We start from the raw sequence: 19,149 nt of genomic DNA on the forward strand, positions 1-19,149 counted from the left end.
CTGCCTACACAAAATTTGTTGCACTGTTCTGCGATAGAAGAATTTTTAGAGGGGAAGAATTGGGAGTTATGTTCTTGTTCCGCTATGGAATGAGCTGTTGGAAAAAGTAGAAACCAATTGTAGGTTTGAATGCACATTTTTTTGGTGTTTGTAAGACTTCAGGATTAATGTAGTTGACTTTTCAAGGGGGTTTGGTATTCAGTAATATGCCTTATCACTACTCTGGACTACAGGAGGGCAGACTTTGGCCTCCTCAGGGATCTGCTTGGTAGAGTACCATGGGATAAAGCCCTGCAGGGAAGAGGAACCTAAACAAGCTGGTTAATATTCAAGGATTACCTCCTCTGAGCTCAGGAGCAATGCATCCCAATGAGGAAGTCTGCCAAAAACACCAGGAGGCCTGCTTGGATGAACAAGGAGCTCCTGGACCAATTTGAACACAAAAAGGAAGCCTATAGAGAATGGAAGCAAGGACAGGTAGCCTGGGAGGAACACAGAGAAGTTGTTTGAGCAGCCAGGGATCACGTTAGGAGAGCTAAAGCACTGATAGGATCAAATCAGGCCAGGGACATCGAAGGGCAATGAGAAAAGCTTTTATAGGTGTGTTGATGATAAAAGGAAGACTAGGGAAAATGTGGACCCTCTCCAGAAAAAATTGGGAGAATTGGTTTTCTAGGGTATGGAGAAGGCTGAGGTATTTTGTGATTATTTTTTTTTTTTGCCTTGGTCTTCACTGGCAAAGGCTCGAGCCAGACTGTCCAAGGTGCAGAAGGCAAAGGCAGAGACTGGGAGAGTGGAGGGCCACACACTGTGGGAGACAGTCAGGTTCAAGACTATCTAAGGAACGTGAAGGTGCACAAGTCCATGGGACCAGATGAGACTCATACATGGATCTTGAAGGAAATGGCAGATGAAGTTGCTAAACCTCTATCCCTTGTATTTGAGAAGTCATGGCGGTCTGGTGACGTTCCCACTGGCTGGAGAAGGGGAAATGAAACCTCCAGTTTTTAAGAGGGGTCGGGGGCAGAAGGGAACTACAGGCCAGTCACTCTAATCTCTCTGCCTGGCAAGGTCATGGAGCATATCCTTCTGGAGACTATGCTAAGGCACATGGAAGATAAGGAGGTGATAGGTGACAGCCAGCATGGCTTCACTAGGGGCAAACTGTAACTGACTAATTTGATTGCTTTCTGTGGCAGGGTTACAAAGGTAGTGGCTGAGAGAAGAGCAACTGATGTCACCTACCAGGACTTGTGCAAAGCAATTGGCACTATCCTGCATGACATCCTTGTCACTAAATTGGAGAGACGTGGATTTGACAGATGGACCACTTGGTGAATAAGGAACTGGCTGGATGGTCACACTCAAATGAGTTGTGGTCCATGGCTCAATGTCCAAGTGAAGACCAGTGATGAACACTATTCCTCAGGGGGGCGATATTGGGACTGGTTGTTGCAGACATGGACAGTAGGATTGAGTGAATCCTCAGCAGGTTTGCTGATGATACCAAGCTGTGTGGCAGGGTTGGCACGCTGGAGGGAAGGGGTGCCATCCAGAGGGACCTAAACAGACTTGTGAGGTAGCCTCATGAAGTTCAACAAGGCCAAGTGCAAGGTCCATGGTTGGGGTCAATTGCAAGCACAAATACGGGCTAGACAGAAAATGGATTGAGAGCAGCGCAGAGGAGAAGGACTTGGGAGTGCTGGTGGATGAGAAGCTCAACATGAGCCAGCAATGTGCGTGTGCAGCCCAGAAAGCCAAACCATATTCTGGGCTGCATGCAAAGCAGTGTGACCAGCAGGCTGAGGGAGGGGATTCTGCCCCTTGACTCCACTCTTTTGAGGCCTGTCCTGGAGTACTGTACCCAGTTCTGGAGTCCTCAGCACAGGTAGGATATGGATCTGTTAGAATCACTCCAGAGGAGGCCATGAAAATGATCAGAGGACTGGAGAACCTCCCATGTGGGGACAGGCTGAGAGAGTTGGGCTTGTTCAGCCCAGAGAAGAGAAGGCTCCAGGGAGACCTTATAGCTGCTTTCCAGTACTTAAGGGAGACCTACAGAAAAGCTGGGGAGTGGCTCTTTATGAGGAATTGTTGGGATAAAAGGAAGGAGAATGGTTTCAGTCTGAAATGGGGGGACAGATTTAGGTGAGATATCAGGGAGAAATGTTTTCCTGTGAGGGCGGTGAAGCACTGGCACAGATTGCCCAGAGAAGTTGTGGCTGCCCTGTCCCTGGAGGTGTTCAATGCCAGGTTGGATGAGACTTTGAGCAACCTGATCAAACCTGAGGTGTCCCTGCCCATGGTACGGAAGTTGGAACTGGATGGAGTTTAAGGTCCCTTCCAACTCAAACCATTCTGTGATTCTCTAAATTTAAATTTAGACAATCTTGTTTGTACAGGACCACATTAGAAATTGTATGTGAATGAATAATGATAATCTTGTTTAATGCTTTCTGTTCTGAGATGGTTCTACACTTGTAAGCCCTTCTTACTGAAATTAAATGAGAATATTTCTTGGCTTGCAAATGTTAGTCAAACCATAGGATGGTCATACCAAAATCCATAAATTCCTCTAAGACAGTCCCAGTTATAAAATAGATACGCTTAATATTCCTGTTGATAAATATCATAGTCTTGACACTGTTATAGTAGCATTAATGCTTCCCTTCTCCATTTCCCATATAAAAATCTTAGCACAACTATACATTGGTGGTTACAATGCGTAATTTCTGTAGCGATATTCCAACCAGAATGTATGTAGATTTCTTCCATCTTTCCTGTATCCATCATCTAATGCCAATAGATAAGAAACTATTTAAAGCAACTCAAAGCTATATAAGACTTAGCAGTAACCATCATTGTAATTGAAGGACTAACTACTTTTCCCTTTCTCTTTCCACTTGCAGGGATTCGGTAACGTGGGCTTGCATTCTATGAGATACTTGCATCGTTTTGGAGCAAAGTGTGTTGCTGTTGGAGAGTTCAATGGTTCTATCTGGAATCCTGATGGGATTGACCCGAAGGAGCTAGAAGATTTCAAATTGGTATGAAACTTTGCTGAGCAGAAGTAGATTCATTTTTTTGTCAGCTTTGTAAGTGCATAGGATGACTGTGCTATTTGAATCATGCTGCAACTAATACTGACAAAACACCTTAAGAGTGTTGGCTTTCTCCTTATCCCTAACATGTATAGAGATGGCACTTTTTTCACCTTTTGACCTGACCCTCAGAAGAATGGCAAGGTCTTGCACTAGTGCAGGCTAATTAGTTTGGTTTCAGAACTGGAGTTCATGATTACTTAGCTTTTCTGATGACTAAACCAGGAAGGATGTCTCAAGAAACCAGGGCAAGGAGGCTTCTGAAGGATTCCTGGCTGAAAATCACAAGCATATGGATATTTAAGACTTCAAAGTGAATTTTTGCTGCTGCTTACCCTCTGGATGTTTGTGAAGAAATGAAAGCCTGTCTGGCAGTGTGGCTTAAATATGTATTTTATGATGAAAAGTGGATGTGGTGGTCTTATTTCACTTTCCAAGTGAAGCAGTCTTGAGGGAACAGTACACAGGCAATAAAATATGAATTTCTATTTAGAATTTCTAAGAGGCTAATTTGATGCATTTTCCATTATGTGGGGAGAATTTGAATGTCTTTGTCACTCCCTTTCTCAAAAGAGGGAAAAGATTCTGTCTCAAAACAAAGGCTGTCGTTGTAGTACTGAATTTTAGAATGATACTTCTAAATTTTATGTGACGCAGCTTATCCTGTGCGTAGCAGACTGGTGGGTCATTTCAGTTATCTGAAAACTGTTGTATTTGCTGTGTATTTTAAGAGTTGAGGGGGACTATTTGTTTTTAAATACTTCAGAACCCAGATGGTTATCAGTGTCTTGGCCCAGAGAACAGTTATGCCTCAGTCATAGCCTCTTTGTTACCGATACCAACAGCATCCTGGCCTGCATCAGAAACAGCGTGGCCAGCAGAGCAGGGAAGTCATCCTTCCCCTGTACTCAGTATTGGTGAGGCCACACCTCAAATCCTGTGTAGTTTTGTATCCCTCACTACAGAAGGACACTGAGGTACTGGAGTGTGTCTAAAGAAGGGCAATGAAGCTGGTGAAAGGTCTGAGCACAAGTCTTGTGAGGAGCAGATGAAGGAGCTGAGATCATTTAGCCTAGAGAAAAAAAGGCTTAGAGGAAACCTTATCACTGTCTACAACTACCTGAAAGGAGGTTGTAGCAAGGTGTGTGTTGGTCTCATCTCCTCAGTAACAAGTGATAGGACAAGAGAAAATGGTCTCGAGTTGCGCCAGGGGAGATTAAGATTAGATATCAGGAAAGATTTCTTCACAGAAAGGATTATCAGGCACTGGAACATGCTGCGCAGAGGTGCTGGTTGGGTAACAGTCCTTAGAGGTATTTAAAAGACAGATAGTTGAAGTGCTCAGGGATATGGTTTAGTTGTGGGCAGGTATGGTTGGACTCGATGATCTCAAAGGTCTTTTCCAATCTTAACAATTCTGTGATTCGTTGTAACTTGGTTTTTATGTTAATCTAAGTAAAAAGAAATGATGTTGCGTTCTGTCTTTCTAGTACTGCTGCTTCCCCTTTCTTTTTTGAAAGTTAGAAGAAGGGAAGGAATTCCTACAAGTACACTCACTAAAGACACCCTGGTTTCTTTCCTTGAAACAGCAACATGGGACAATCATGGGCTTCCCTAAAGCACAGATACTTGAGGGCAGTATTCTGGAAACGGACTGTGACATTCTCATCCCTGCTGCCAGCGAGAAGCAGTTGACTAAGGCCAATGCTCACAAGGTTAAAGCAAAAGTAAGTTGGAGAGTTCAAATGCAAATGAAAACTAGAGAAGTCATGTTTAAATACTAATGTTCAATAATTAGCAAGGATGGAAACAAACATACCTCTGAGTTACTCTTCTGTGATTCCTTTCAGATTATTGCAGAAGGTGCCAATGGGCCTACGACCCCTGAAGCTGACAAAATCTTCTTGGAGCGGAATATCATGGTTATCCCTGTAAGGTTCTATTATGACCTTTGATTTTTGTTACAAGGGTAATATTTCTGTGAATTGTAGTAAGACATTATTTATTGAAGGTTTTTATTAATAGCTGTTAGAGTAGTTTTTAAAAACTGAGGTCTAGGAAATGGGCGTAAATGTTGCTTAAGACAGGTGGTAATTACTTAAAGACTTGCTGCAACTGTAGATGAGCAAAGATAGCTATTACATGAAAGGTGCCTATTTGGAAGAGACATTTAGACACAATTAGTTCTTATATCTGTAGTTTTGCATTTTGGAGTGTTAGCTGACATCTGTGCAACTAAATAGTGCACTAAGCAAAGGAAGAAGGCAGAGTAAATACACTGGCCACTGTGTTTGTAACCATTGCATCTCTGGGTGATCCTCTGAGAGAACCATGTATGATCAAGTGAATAGAGCAAATGTTGCCTATAGTGATAACTTGAAAAGATAAGACTTGTCCAGGTGTAATAATAACCTGTTCCCAGAAAAAGGATGTCCTGATCAAGTGATATTGCTGTGAAGAATTTCAGCCTTTACTCACTGAGATGGCCTAAGAATGCCCTAATTTTCTTGATTAAAAACTTGTGCAAAAATAGAAGGGAGTAGTCAAGCACACCTGAACTTTGTGTGTCCTGAAGTCAAGTCTTTGAATCAAATCTCAATCAGTAGAAGTAATGCCTGAACTGTGGAAGAGGATAAGTGTTGTCATGTAAGAGGATTGACTTCTGTACTGCAGTTTAATACTTTGTATATAATACTTCTGCTTTCTTTTCCTTGATACAATCAAGCTGTCTTTGTCACACAGTCACAATTCAATATGCTTTTTCTGTGCAGGATCTTTACCTGAATGCTGGTGGTGTAACAGTATCCTATTTCGAATGGCTGAAAAACTTGAACCACGTCAGCTATGGCCGCTTGACTTTTAAATATGAAAGGGATTCAAACTACCACTTGCTCAGTAAGTGCTCATGTCCACTTTCACTCACTGTTTAATTAATAGATTAGACTAGCAAACACCAAATGTGGGAGAAATTAATACAGAACTATTTATAATTCACCTCTATTTCCTGCAAGTCTATTATTGCCACATACTGAAGCATAGGAAAGATGTGAGAGGGTACCTGACTTGCAAGGCTAACAGCTTAAGTTAAATGCATACTTTTTTGTTACGTTTTAATTCAGAAAGAGATACCTTCCTTGGTTTTATGAAAATACTGAACTCTCAGACCACTATGTTCAGGATTTATAACTACTTAATAAATGTCTTTCAGCTGTACACTTGGTATTTGAGAAGTATTCAGATTTTAAATGGATTGTTCAACACATACAACAATAGAGGCTTTTTGTAAAGGGCAAGAATACAATTGGTAGAGGTGCTGTAAAAATCTGCTTATAGCTACAGCTCCGCTTATAGTCGTTCTGTGCATCCCAGTTTCTGGGCCTCAGTATCAGTTACGTGGAGAGATGAAGCTTAATGGAGAAAAAGTGCTGGATATTGCTCCATATTAAACGATACTCTGTAGCAAACACCTGAGAACCTTGGAACATTGGACTGAACAAAATATACATATGAATGTTTTCTACTATAACCATTTCTCATAAATGGTACGTTTGAAGGTGTTTCTAAAGTGGTTGAAGGTTACAGCAATTCTAATTTAAATCTCTTTCTTAACTTCAGTATTGTGTCATCTGAAATACTCTGCAATGTTCCTTAGGAAACCTTACTAATTAAATGTGAAGAATTAAGATGAAATCTACGTGTCAGTTACATTGCTTCTGTTTTTTCTATTTTCCTAGTGTCTGTCCAGGAAAGCTTGGAAAGAAAATTTGGGAAACATGGTGGAACTATTCCAGTTGTGCCTACAGCAGAATTTCAAGATAGGATATCGGTAAGTAATTGCTGTTGGATTTTTTTTTTGCTGTTACTGCAACTGTGTTGTAACTTCAATCATTGTAGCTATCATGGAGGATTTTGCCTGAAGCAAAGCATTAGTACATAGTTAGCCTGATGGCCAAACAAATAAAGCAAGCCATTTTTCTTTTACTTGAGCCCATGCAAAATACCTCCAATGTTGTTAAAAAGCTGTGGTTTTAATACAAATATGTTTGTATTTGTAATTAGTGTTAAATTGCATGTTGCTGTTCGTATACTGGAGTCAGAGCAACAGACTTCCTGCATTGTTCAGAAAAACTGTGCAAGTGTGTTTTTACTGGGGAGGGGCAAGAAAACCTTAAAAACCTGTGAAATAACTTAATATTTTTGCTGGCTAATACGATAAATACATAGATTCCACAATTCTTTAAACTCTAGCTATCGAAGTCTGTGGAGCTTTTGTAGTGGGAAATACTGTCTCAAACATCACCAGAATTTGTTTTGGAGATCTTGTTGATGTACTTTGCTTGGATTTCCAAACAGTTCTCACAAGATCCCATGCCACAGACAGTTTGACACACTGTTTATGTAACTCCGGGATAATAGAGACAAGAGCTGGGTGAAAAATTGTAGGGTACTCCTCTAAGACTGAATTAACGGGCAAAGAAATGTCAGGTGAAATTCATCTTTATCTAATGTGTAGCAATACACAGTAGGGAAATTTTCATATGAAATGGTAGGTTGTGAGCTCATCCATTTGCATTCAAATTAAAGAGCCAGAGATGGTGACAAAATATAAGCTTAGAAATCCATAGCAGTCAAAAGGCTAATCCAGGGTTAGAAATTCTACTGAAGGGAAAAGTATAAGACTGACTAATGATGCCACAGTATAAATCCAGAGTATGTCTGCCTTCTGAATACTGCCTGCAGGTTAGGTCTCTGTATCTTAAAACACTGTAGGTGTGGAAAAAGTTGAAAGCAGGATCACAAGACTGGACTTGATGGAATCTAGACTTGGTCTTTTCCAACCTTGCTGATTCTAAGCATAATCAAAGATACAGAAGCCTCCCATACATGGAACAATGAACTAACCTAGGTCTTATTGGCCTCAACTGGTCTGGGGATGGAGATGCATTCAAACAAAACCAGGGAAGTGAGGCACAGGATGAACAAGGACAGTTTCTGGCACAGCAGACAATTAAGACGGGCAGTGCTCTGCCAAGGGATGTATGGAAGCTAAAAGGGTTGGTTGGTTGGGTTTTTAAACACAGGTTCAGGCGGAGATGGGAGATACGTGGATGAAAAACTCCAGTGAGTTTTGCAAGACATTAAACTGTGCTTCCTCAGGAAGAAGTCAGGGAAAGCCCATGTAAGCTTGGGCCACTGTCAGATGATAGAAATAGACTTTAGCCTGATCCAGTGTGAATGAGCATTTTCATAGATGTTTGACTAAATTAATAGCGTGATAAACAGGTTCTCTGGCTTAAAGCAATTGCTATGATCTCTTAAATGCAAGCCATAGAAACTGGCCTAGTAATTTTTACATCCAGCCCAAAATGGTGTTTGAGGGAAAGCATGTATCTTGTGAAGGCAGGTCTCAAATTGTTATTAAATTACAGCAGCCAGGATGATGGAATATTGAAGCTGATGCTCAGTCATCCTAATTCAGGCTACCTGCAATTATTTATTGTTCTGTGTATTTTAATTGCGATGGGAATAAAGTGATACTGGAGTTGCTTGGGGCTATTACAATGCTGAGTGCACAAATTGGGGATCCATGGCCTTCCTAAAAATTGACTGTCTTCAACTGCAGGTATCTTCTACAGGTTATTAACTCTTGGGAGCTGTAATGTTTTAACATTTCCTTTGTTTTCGGGTAGTTACAACATCAATAAAAATGCTAGCATCATGCATCGAGAAGGTAGGCACTTAAAGTACTTCAGTGCTTACATCTGAGGTTTTAGGATTGCATGGAGAGTAATTAGTTCTTCAAGTAACACAGTGGAGATGATTTCGATTCTTATACCAGTCATTAGAAGAAAATGAGCAAGCAAGCTTCAGTAATTATGGGAACCCAACATGTCATTGTCCCTAATTGAGGCCTAGTACCTTTGTGTTTTGGATTGAACCTTCATTTTATTCTCTGTTGTTGCAGGGCGCATCTGAGAAAGACATTGTCCACTCTGGGCTGGCTTACACAATGGAGCGCTCAGCTCGGGTAAGTTTTGCATTAGGAAATATACTTACAGGAAAAAGAACTTGCATGACTTTGTGACAATTTTTGAATGGGTTGTACAGAATTTCTTTGCAATTAAGGGAGTAGATGAACAGTTCATAATAATGGCGGTTGCTGTGAGTATGAGGTATTTCTGCTCTGTGCCGGGATGGCCAACGTTAGCTGGGTATAGTAAACAGTACACACTAATACACGAAGTCAGGAAGTATTTACTAGTAAAAGCTGTAGTAAATAGAAACTTTTTAGTTACCCTCTTGTGCCTGATCTGAGACACATACCTAAGAGTGCTTTACTTTACCATCAGTGGTTTTAAATTAATCCCTTTATGCGATACTTTTAATTAGTGGGGCAAAGACCATTTGAGACATATTGTCTCTCCCTGTGTCCAAGGTACACATGGGGTACTGTACTAACCTGGGAAGACTTTTCCTTTTCAGATCTCAGTTGTAAGGGGAATCAAGAAATTTTAGAACTGATCCACAAAGGATCAGAGCTGTTGTACTGCTCTAGTAGCTGTTTTACTCCTAACTTGTATCCTTCAAGCAAAATCTAGTGTAGTTCCTATGGAAACTTGCAGAAATCACATATGACCTTTTCTGTTTCAGCAAATCATGCGTACTGCCATGAAGTACAACCTGGGTCTGGACCTGAGAACAGCTGCATATGTCAATGCAATTGAGAAAGTCTTCAAAGTGTACAACGAGGCTGGCCTGACCTTTACATAAACAGGCTGTTACCGCTCCTTATTCTATCCCATCCCTTTCACCGTTAATGTACCCTCTTCTTGAGAAAGCTTATCACAAGTTTACATGTAATCACAAAATTTTCTTCTGACATTATAATGGATTCTACTCTCAATTAGTTTCAGTCCAAGCTAGTCTCTTTTTTTACAATAAAAATCCATGGATTAGGAAATTGTATACAGGTATATATCTGAAGATACCAGTTCATCTGTGCTTGTGGGGGCCATTCTGGGTATTTTGCCTACAAAACAAAATGGTACATTTTATGTATGAAAGAGTGGTTTTGCCACCTGAGCCACTTCTCAGACTTCAGATCAGATACTGTACTAGATGAGCACCTGGCTCATTATTATTTCATGCACTTTTTTTTAATGATGTAATTTTGGCTTTGGCACTTTCAGTATGGCCTTGTATGATCAATGCTGTGGCATTGTCAGAGGAAGAACGGGCCTCCAGCAGGGATTAACTTTGATAGGAGTCTAATTTTTATTTGTAGTAATCAGGCCTGATTCTTTTTAGGCAATGGTTTTTCTTTACCTGTGCTGCTGTTATGGGGCTGCCTTTTATTGCTTGTTCAAGCTAGCTTGACTGTCACGGTGAAGTATGTAGAGGTGACAGACTTAATATTTTTATAAGCTGAAACTATTTAGCAACTCTAGTTACATTTTTAACCAAGAACCTGCATAACTATTCTGACTATAGGTTGTTTCCTTTTTTTTTAAAAAAGGGATAGTCTGAATTTGGTAAGCAATCATAGTTAGGTTTTTTTTTGAATTCTTTTTCAGTCTTTTCCTTTCAGAGGCCTTCTGAAAATTAGATACTGCCTCAGTGAACAACTCAAGTGAAACTGAGCCCAAAAGTCATTGGCCAAACTGCAAAGGAGATGGAATGCACTGAGCCCCAAAATCATTGGCCAAACCACAGAGGAGGTGGAATGCCACTACAAACTTAATCCACTGTCTTAACACACACAGCTTTTCCTCCGTCCCTCTGCCCTCCAGAGGTCTTATGAATTTCGAATATATCTGAGTACAACAAAATGGACCTCAACACAATATTGGATCAAATACAGTTTTTAAAGTATAGGCCTTTTGTCCAGTGGAGTCCCCTTGAAGTGCCAGATGTTATTTATGTAATGAGTATGAATGGTTTTTTTTTAAAGGACAACTAGTCCCTCCCAGAAACTCATGCTTTTTTTCTAACTACTTTGTAACTGCATGACATAACCTGCAGAGAAGAGCAGTTATTAAAAAAAGTTGACCTTTCCAAGCCTACTATGCTGGTGTACTACTGTTTTCTACTTCATTCAATAGCTTTCCGTAGGTACAATCAATCTGTGAATCTCCACAGCACACTCGTTTGTTCATAACTTGCCTACTCAGAAGATACCCTCTCCGAGTTATCCTATGGGGCTCACTAACACAGTTCTCAGTCTCTTGAACTTGCCTGTCAACATGACTTTTGAAGTTGGATACGTTTGGTAAATAGTTTCAGGTCTTGACTGTGTCCTTTCAGATTTGTGTAGAGAACTATTTTAGTAGTTAGCATTGAGCAATAAACCTGTGTGATGCATTTAACTAGTGCCTTACTCCATATTATATGCTGGTATCCAGGGTTGTACAAGTACTTTCAGTCATTTAAGGGCAGCGTTTGTGTGTGCGCATTATAAATAAATGCACACTGACATTTGTTTTTTTTAAAAAATGAGAACCCTTTGAGCATGAAAGAACTTCTGTGATCGAGGTGTGGATCTCTAAACATGAGATCTGTATCTTGGATCATACTTTTCAGTGCAGGTTTTATGTAAACATTTATTAGGCAGTAAGCTGAAACTGAAATTGTAACAATTCAACTCTGACAATTGTAACCTACTTCCACCAAATCTCAGGTGCTAAAAACTCATAAATAAATATAGTTATATTATTGGAAAGCAAAATTATTTTATAAGCTGAGTTGCATTATCTGGCAGCAAAGTCATTGAAAAGCAAAATTATCTTAAAAGGTGAGTTGCATTATCTGGCAGCAAAGTTATTGAAACTAAGTGCAGTAGCAGTGAAGATGCTTGGCTAATTTACTATTGTTCTCTCTCCCCCCTAATTTCCTCTCCAGCTACTGAAGCACCTCTAATTTGGCTGTGCAGACTTGAAAAAGGGGACCTTGGAGTGTGTGGAGAGCTAGCATAAATAGCTAACTGGGACATCCAGAGGAGGGCCATGAGGATGGTCAGAGGGCTGGAGCGCCCATACAGGGGCAGGCAGAGAGGGTTGGGCTTGTTCAGCCTGGAGAAAAGAAGGCTCCAGTGGAAGCCTACAGGAAAGCTGGGGAGGGGCTCTTTATCAGGGAATGCAGGCATAGGATGAGAGGTAAGGGTTTTAAGCTGAAAGAACGGAGATTTAGATGAGATAGTAAGAAGAAATGTTTTCCTGTGAGGTTGGTGAGGCACTGGCAGAGGTTGCCAGTCATGGATGCCCCGTCTCTGGAAGTGTTCAAGGTGTTTAGAGGCTTGAGTGCAAGGCAGCGCTAGCCTTTTCCTAGCCACAGTTGAAGAAAGCAATCCCTCTCTGCAGTGTAGCTTATATTTATATCTGTACTGGGCTTTTTTTTTTTTCACTTTAGCTTCAGTTAGGTGTTAGATTAAACTTGGGGAATGCTGTTTGCCTTGCACATACATAGCCACACTCAGAAGTTTTATCTTCCAGCCAACACCATCATTATTGCTTGTGTTCACTTACATGTCACTAGACATTCAGTAAGAAACTGTAGGACGTTGGGTTGGGAACCATTCAGTTCCTGAAGTTAGAGTTAGGCACAGATTTTATCTTGCTCTGAACTACACCTCCCAGCGAGAGCAAAACACATCCATATTATAGCAGGTATTTGTACTCTCCTGCAGTATTAAGTGCTGGTTATGTAGATAGTTTGTGTTGAATAGTGACACAGTAAGCACTCTGAAGCCACGAGTGAATTTCATAAGGATCACAACTGCAGTGTTTGGGGTTACGTGCTGCCTACAAAAGCCTAAATGCAAAAATATTTCTGTTACGCAGAAGACCAAGCAGAACAATCAGTTTTCATCCCAGCAAAGAACTCAGACCTGCATCTGTTTTCATTGATGGCAGCTGTCACGATCAGGAGGAAGCATTGGACCAACGGTAATTCTTGCTATGACCTCAAGATGCCAAGTAAGTGATCTCTAAACTGCTGTTGGTAACCAGTGAGTCTGTAATATCAGATTCCATACTCATTGCAGTAGCATGACATTTCTTCCTTTCTCACTCTTAAGTTCATGTGCATGGAGGGTTGGATTGGGTTGGGTTTTTCATAGTCCGGACTTGGCCAGTTCTCCTTCTTCCAGCTCCTACTTGATTACTGCCCATCTGTGTGTGACAGGAGCCCTGCAAGTGTGGTAAATTACTCCATTGCCGTACTGTGTGCTGCATTAAACATCAATTCTTCACTGTGCGGAGCAGTTGAAGCTGGTTGATGATCCAGCTCAGACAGTGTTAAGGAGTTCAGTGGTGAGTTAAGGGCTCTGCTAGCAGTAATGCTTTGTTCTGCTGTTAGCATTAGTTTGAGTATCAAGGTGCTCATTAGAGTGGTCATGTCTACGTTAAAAGCACTTGAGTCTCCATCAGCACGGCAGCTAATTGCAGTTTTACAGATAAGACCAAAAGTACCACCACAGCCGTCTTGTAACGGCTCTTTAGGTGCTTGGCTTGTGCAATTTGCACACACACTATTGTGACTTACACTCAGTGACAAAATGGGAGACAAACTCTCATGTCCTTGACTTTACATTTTGCCCTCTTTGAGCCATCTCTTAGCTGGTAAAAAAAGGCGATGCATTAATAACATGGCACAGCTTTTGCTCTCTGCTCTGTGAGGTTAATCCAGTCTTTCCAGACCGGTGACTGTTGATATTTAATGTGTGTAACCAAAGGATTCCTAAGCAACACAGGCAAGACAGGTAGCGTGTAAGTATTTTCTTTATTTAAGAGCACAGGTAGTAGAAATTTGTTTACAAAAACTTCAGTGGTGTTACATTTTTATCTTCACTGTCCAAAGCTTTTGCCCCATGAAGTTGCTTGATCTGCTATATTTTTTACAGCCTTTTCACCAGTTTCAGCAACTTTGTAGACTTCATCGAGAGCTTTTAAAACAGAAAAAGAGGGATGACTGTAGCACCAGTGCAATACCTTTCCCTTTCCCACCTGGTGTGGGACAAGGGGCAAGGCAGGGTTGGGAGACCCATCTGGGATTTCACTGTTGTGGCATTATTGAGGTAAAGTGTTACCATACCTTTCTGACCAGCATCCTTAGCCTGTTCTACTGCTTGCTGCACAGTCTGACCCACCGTGTTAACTGGAATTAAGAGAAAAACAAGTGTAAATTAAGCAGTCCTTACCCTTCCCCTAAACTCAGTAATTGCATTTTAGAAGGGCGAGAAGATGAAAAATTGTAAGGATGGGCACTTCATTCTAGTGGCAGAGTTGTTGTTAGGAAGCTGACACCTGCACTTCTTTAATCCCCCTTGGCTCCAAATACTGCCTTTTAGAAAAGCATTGATGTATTCTGCAGACACCGAAGTAGGGGCTGACTGAGCGAGCCAGATTCCTCATGGACGTTGCATGAGGGAGAGGTGCTGAGGTGACTAAGGACACATAAATGGACTGGGGGTGTGTAAACCTTCAAAGGTCTCCAAGCTCGAATCAAACAGCTCTTCAACAGTAGTTGTTTCATTAAGCGTTTGTAAACCAGTGGCCTGTTTTACCTTGGGTTTGTAGGACGCTTTCAAATGCTTTAAAGATGTACCAGTAGTCATCATGCATCATCTTTTGCTGCAATTCCCATGATTGGTGATGATTCATATATGCTGCTCGGAAGGTGTGGCTAAAGAAAACGCTTCCCATAGCAATCTTATGTCACAGCCAAGTTTGTGGCTCCTTTCAGGAACCGTAGAGTAGGTACTAATTTTAGGTACTAGCAAAACCCAGCTGTGCCACTCTGCACTTAGCAACGTCTTGTGGGACTGCACCTTCAGGGCATATACTATCACAACAGAAGTAGTTCAGAGACAAGGTAATTAATAGTTGCAGAGCCACTAGTTGGACAGTCGTATTTTGGTTAAAAAAAGCTGCATAAAATCCTCCTTTGTTACCATTTAAATGGGGATTTAGAGGGTACCCCTCTATAAAGCTTCAGGAGTTGGTACAGTACCAACAGTGATGCGGCATGAGTTCAGCATCACATGCTGTGTATTTGCTGCCCATCGCCAAGGTACATGCTAATGTCACAGCAGTAAGTGGCCAAAGAGGCCTGAGACCTCTCGTTATCGTTCCAGGATCCAACAAGGGCAGGACTTGCTGGGAAGATGCGTGCAGGGTTTGGACAAAGGGCTTCAGACTGCTGGTATCTGAAGAACCAGTTCAGCTTTGAGTGCTTGGAACACGAGGGAGAGGACTGCTGCTGCTATTTAAAACTTTGCTCTTGGAGTCTGTTGACTCCTTAACACTAAGTTCAGTCAGCTGAACGCTGAGATTACTACTCACTTTCTTCAAGATGACAAATAACCACTTCCAAAACATCAGCATCAGTCTTACAGCATAGAAAGCAGTATGTTTTCTCAATGCTAAAAAAGTAACGTCAAAAAACTACAAAATATGCATTTCTGGGGCTGCTGTATGGCAAAAGCAGAAAGAAATCTCAATTTGAAAACAAAAATTGATGGTTACCCTCCAGTTGTCCACATCCTGGTGTTTCTTTCATGCTTCAGCGTAAAAATAGTTGATTTAAGTAGAAACACAAATTGTTTGGAAAAGAGGGCAGTGGGTGTAGGATTAGGCATCTTTCATCTTCCTAGCAAACTGAACCAAGGATAGATGGTTAATAAGTAGCAGGCTTTCCACTTGCTTCCACTTCCAACCTGCAAGTGACATTCCTATGACAGTTGAAGTTATAGACAAAATATCTGGTTTCAAGATATTTGAATGTCATGTAGAGGAATATACAACAGTCTCCCATACTCGTGTTTTGTACTAAGCACAAACATTTCAGGAATGGCAACAGTGCTGATCTCTGTGTTAAAGCTTCACTAACAACGACTCATCTCAGTGGCACACGATTAAAAGCCGGGGCCGATTCTGCAAGCCTCTCTGCAGGAGTAAATTCGACTGAGGTCCCCCGAGCCGCTGCTGCTGCAGTCGTGCCCTCAGCGGGGTGAGTGGCTGCGATGCTGGTGGGGCCAGAGCACCCACAGCAGAGCCGAGCTGGTGTATTTGTGTGGCGCTGAGCAGATCGTCGCAGCTTCAGGAAACTAATCCACTGCACTACAACAAAACTTGTATTTGTCATGGCTGTTTGTGTTAGGAAACAAAGCCCTAACTAAGCATCCTTGCCTTTCATTCTCAACTTTCTGCTGTCCTCTCTTCAGTGCATCATCTGGACACCTAACGCAGTAAAAGCCAGAGCAGGGAAAGTTTTGGGAAGCCAGTAGTTAATACTGCCTTTCATTCACTACAGTGCTAAAAGGTTTGGACACACTGACCACCCCCTTGAGGAGAGCATCTATAGAGTTCCTGCCTAAGAGACAGATTTGCTCCCAGCTGCAGGGGTGGGAGCCAGGCACATACTTCAATCCCCAAGGCACAGGAGGAGGGAAAGTAGGGATTTGTGTTTACCTGCCGACTGTGCAGCACTTCCAGCTTGTTGTGTGGCTTCTTCGGCAAGCTTCTTCCCAATCCCAAACATGGCTGCACTCGGTCCTCTCTCCGCACAGAGATGGGTGAGTGAATCCCTAAAGTTGGTTCTGTTACGTTTGGCAAAGTGCAGCTTTTTATAGACAAAGCAGGACTCCTCCCCGTAGTTACAGGGCAAATGCAAACTGGATCAGGGAAAAGCCATGAGCCCTTGTTGGGTGATTAATATACGAGGCATAAAAGGGTGAAGAGACATTAGTATTTATTGTTTTCCTCCCCGGGGAGAGGGCGTGGATTAATTGGCAGAGTTTTTCCATAGCCCAGGAATGGAAGCTTTTTTCCATGTTGAGTTGGTAAACAGTGTGCATGCCACAGCTGTTCCAACTAAAGGCTCCCAAGCCGGTGCCACAGGGGGCGAGATACAGGCAGGCACAGCCTCTTGAGAACCAGGCAAAAAAACACTGCGTTGCAAAACAGCTGGGGAATTGCTTAAATCAACTGCGGCATTTCAAAACCTTACATAGAAAAGTATGATTCTTGTCCACATTTTTTTCCTCCCAAGCGGGACTTAAAGTTCACGACTCTTAAAAAGAGAAGGGAGGAGCTAACCCTGCTTTTTAAAGTGCCTGATGAAATCTTTGTTGTTTTAGATGAAGCTAATAATTTTGCGGTGTGTCATAATTAATGTTTTAACTCCTTGTTTCCAATCCCTAGCTCAGGAGAGTGAAGAGAAAGTTTATGCCTTTCCCAGGGGCATCAGGCAGGGGCTGGTGGGTGCAGTCTTTGCCTGCCCATATCAAGGGCCAGGCAGCACTGAGGTGCAATGCCAGGCTTGCATGACCTGCCCTGAGCAACAAAAAGCTGAGCTGCCACTGTGTTCCCTGAGCTGGAGCCATGGGAGTGGGATATGGCACGGGGCAAGCCCACGTGCAGCACCATGGGAAGAGAGGAGGCAGGGCACCAAGCATGCAGTCCCCACACTGTCTGGGTTCCTCTCACAGGACAGCCGTATCCCATCCAGCCAGACGGGAGCTGCTCTCACCCCAAAGGACTAGGCTTCTTTGTTTCTTGGGGTCATCTACTTTATAGCAGAACTGCTTTTGTGTCCTTTCACATCAGGGACAGGAGCTTTCACTCTGTTGATCAACTAACTGTTGCTTTAAAGGGGGAGGGAAAAGCATAACCTACCTCAGAATATGGATTTTATTCATCAAACTGATCTTCTGCCTACAGTTCCAGCCACAGCAGGCTCTAGGAACACCTCTCCTCATTCCAGGCATGTCACTTCATGAACAGCAGTTCCTCTACAATGTCCCTTCCAGCATTACAGCAGAAGTTCTCCTTGCCCATGGCTGTGGGGTTGGAACTGCATGATCCCTTCCGACCCAAACCATTATATGGCTCTGTGATTCTGTTTTCTTCAAACCATTGCAGGGTCTTACTGACCTTAGTGCCAATTAAATATGATGTGAACAGTTTTCCGGGAGTGTAGAAGGGTTTCTCTGAATCATTTCATCTTCTGGCAGCAGAGAACTGACTACTCACCGTATCTGAAAGCAAATTCTACCTGCAAACCCTCACAAAAAAGCAGAAGGAAAGTAACAATTTTGGTTTTAAACTAAACTCTTCCTTGATGTCAAGTCAAGGGGCGTTGATAAATTTTAGAACTGACCTATGATGCAGAAAAAAACCTGAGTTATCCAAAATATTTCAGACCAGCATTCAAACCATGGAAATTGATTGCACAGCAGCCAAGTGGTAAAATGCACCCATTGTTCCCTGTAACATCCCCAATTACCAACAGCTGACCTTGCTTACAGGAAACAGCAATTTCCTAGGCCTGCTCTGCTGCTGCTCCAGTTCCTGACAGGGATAGATGCGTGAAGGCAGGGAGACTCGGAGTCAGTGATAGGCTTGTGAGTTTGGCAAGGTGACTGTTTACATTGTAAAGAGGCACTAGAAATGCCCCTCTTCATCCTATCCCGACTGCAAAGTGAAGGATGGATATTTCCTTCTCTCCCACTGCAAATATAGCTCTGGTTTTTTTTTCCCCAAGAACCACATCACCAACTCATGAGCAACTTCCATGAGAGCCATTCAGTACAGCTCCAGCACCAATACTTTGTTTTACTGATGAACGTGAGTGTAGAAATAAAGTTACAGGCACAATCTTAATTATATTACACCAGCGTGCTGCAGGTACAAATTGAATTGTAACAGCAGAGAGAGTACACATCATTGCAACACTCCATACAAAGGTGAAGGTGATGTTTGCCTTGCGGGAGTAAAGCCATACAGCATTACAAAAACACAGTTTTCAAATATGAAAATGAGCTATTTTTTGTTACTACACATAGACTAAAATTACAGAAGACCAGTGAAGAGGAATAGTTCTCCCCAGGCACTAGGATTTTCATCATGTATGCATTTAAACTGACATTAAACTGCATTCAGTACCATTGCTTTTGTCACCTGGTATTGCAGCAGCACACAGCTCAGTCACAGAATCATAGAATAGTTTGGGTTGGAAGGCACCTTAAAGCCCATCCAGTTCCAACCCCCCT

General features: G+C 42.1%; 1 protein-coding gene across 1 annotated transcript in view; it reads left to right on the forward strand.

Annotated features, from left to right (window-relative positions):
- The window catches only part of GLUD1 (glutamate dehydrogenase 1), a 31,465-nt gene extending 20,300 nt beyond the window's left edge, over positions 1-11,165 (forward strand). The window contains exons 7-13 of the mRNA XM_009567505.2: positions 2,910-3,047; positions 4,691-4,828; positions 4,952-5,032; positions 5,873-5,996; positions 6,836-6,927; positions 9,067-9,129; positions 9,753-11,165. Coding sequence (XP_009565800.2) covers positions 2,910-3,047; positions 4,691-4,828; positions 4,952-5,032; positions 5,873-5,996; positions 6,836-6,927; positions 9,067-9,129; positions 9,753-9,872 — 756 coding nt within the window. The 3' untranslated portion in view covers positions 9,873-11,165. The remainder of the gene's footprint in view (positions 1-2,909; positions 3,048-4,690; positions 4,829-4,951; positions 5,033-5,872; positions 5,997-6,835; positions 6,928-9,066; positions 9,130-9,752) is intronic.
- The last annotated feature ends 7,984 nt before the right edge of the window (positions 11,166-19,149 follow it).

Source organism: Cuculus canorus, chromosome 7, assembly GCF_017976375.1.
Source record: "Cuculus canorus isolate bCucCan1 chromosome 7, bCucCan1.pri, whole genome shotgun sequence".
Lineage (NCBI taxonomy): Eukaryota > Metazoa > Chordata > Aves > Cuculiformes > Cuculidae > Cuculus > Cuculus canorus.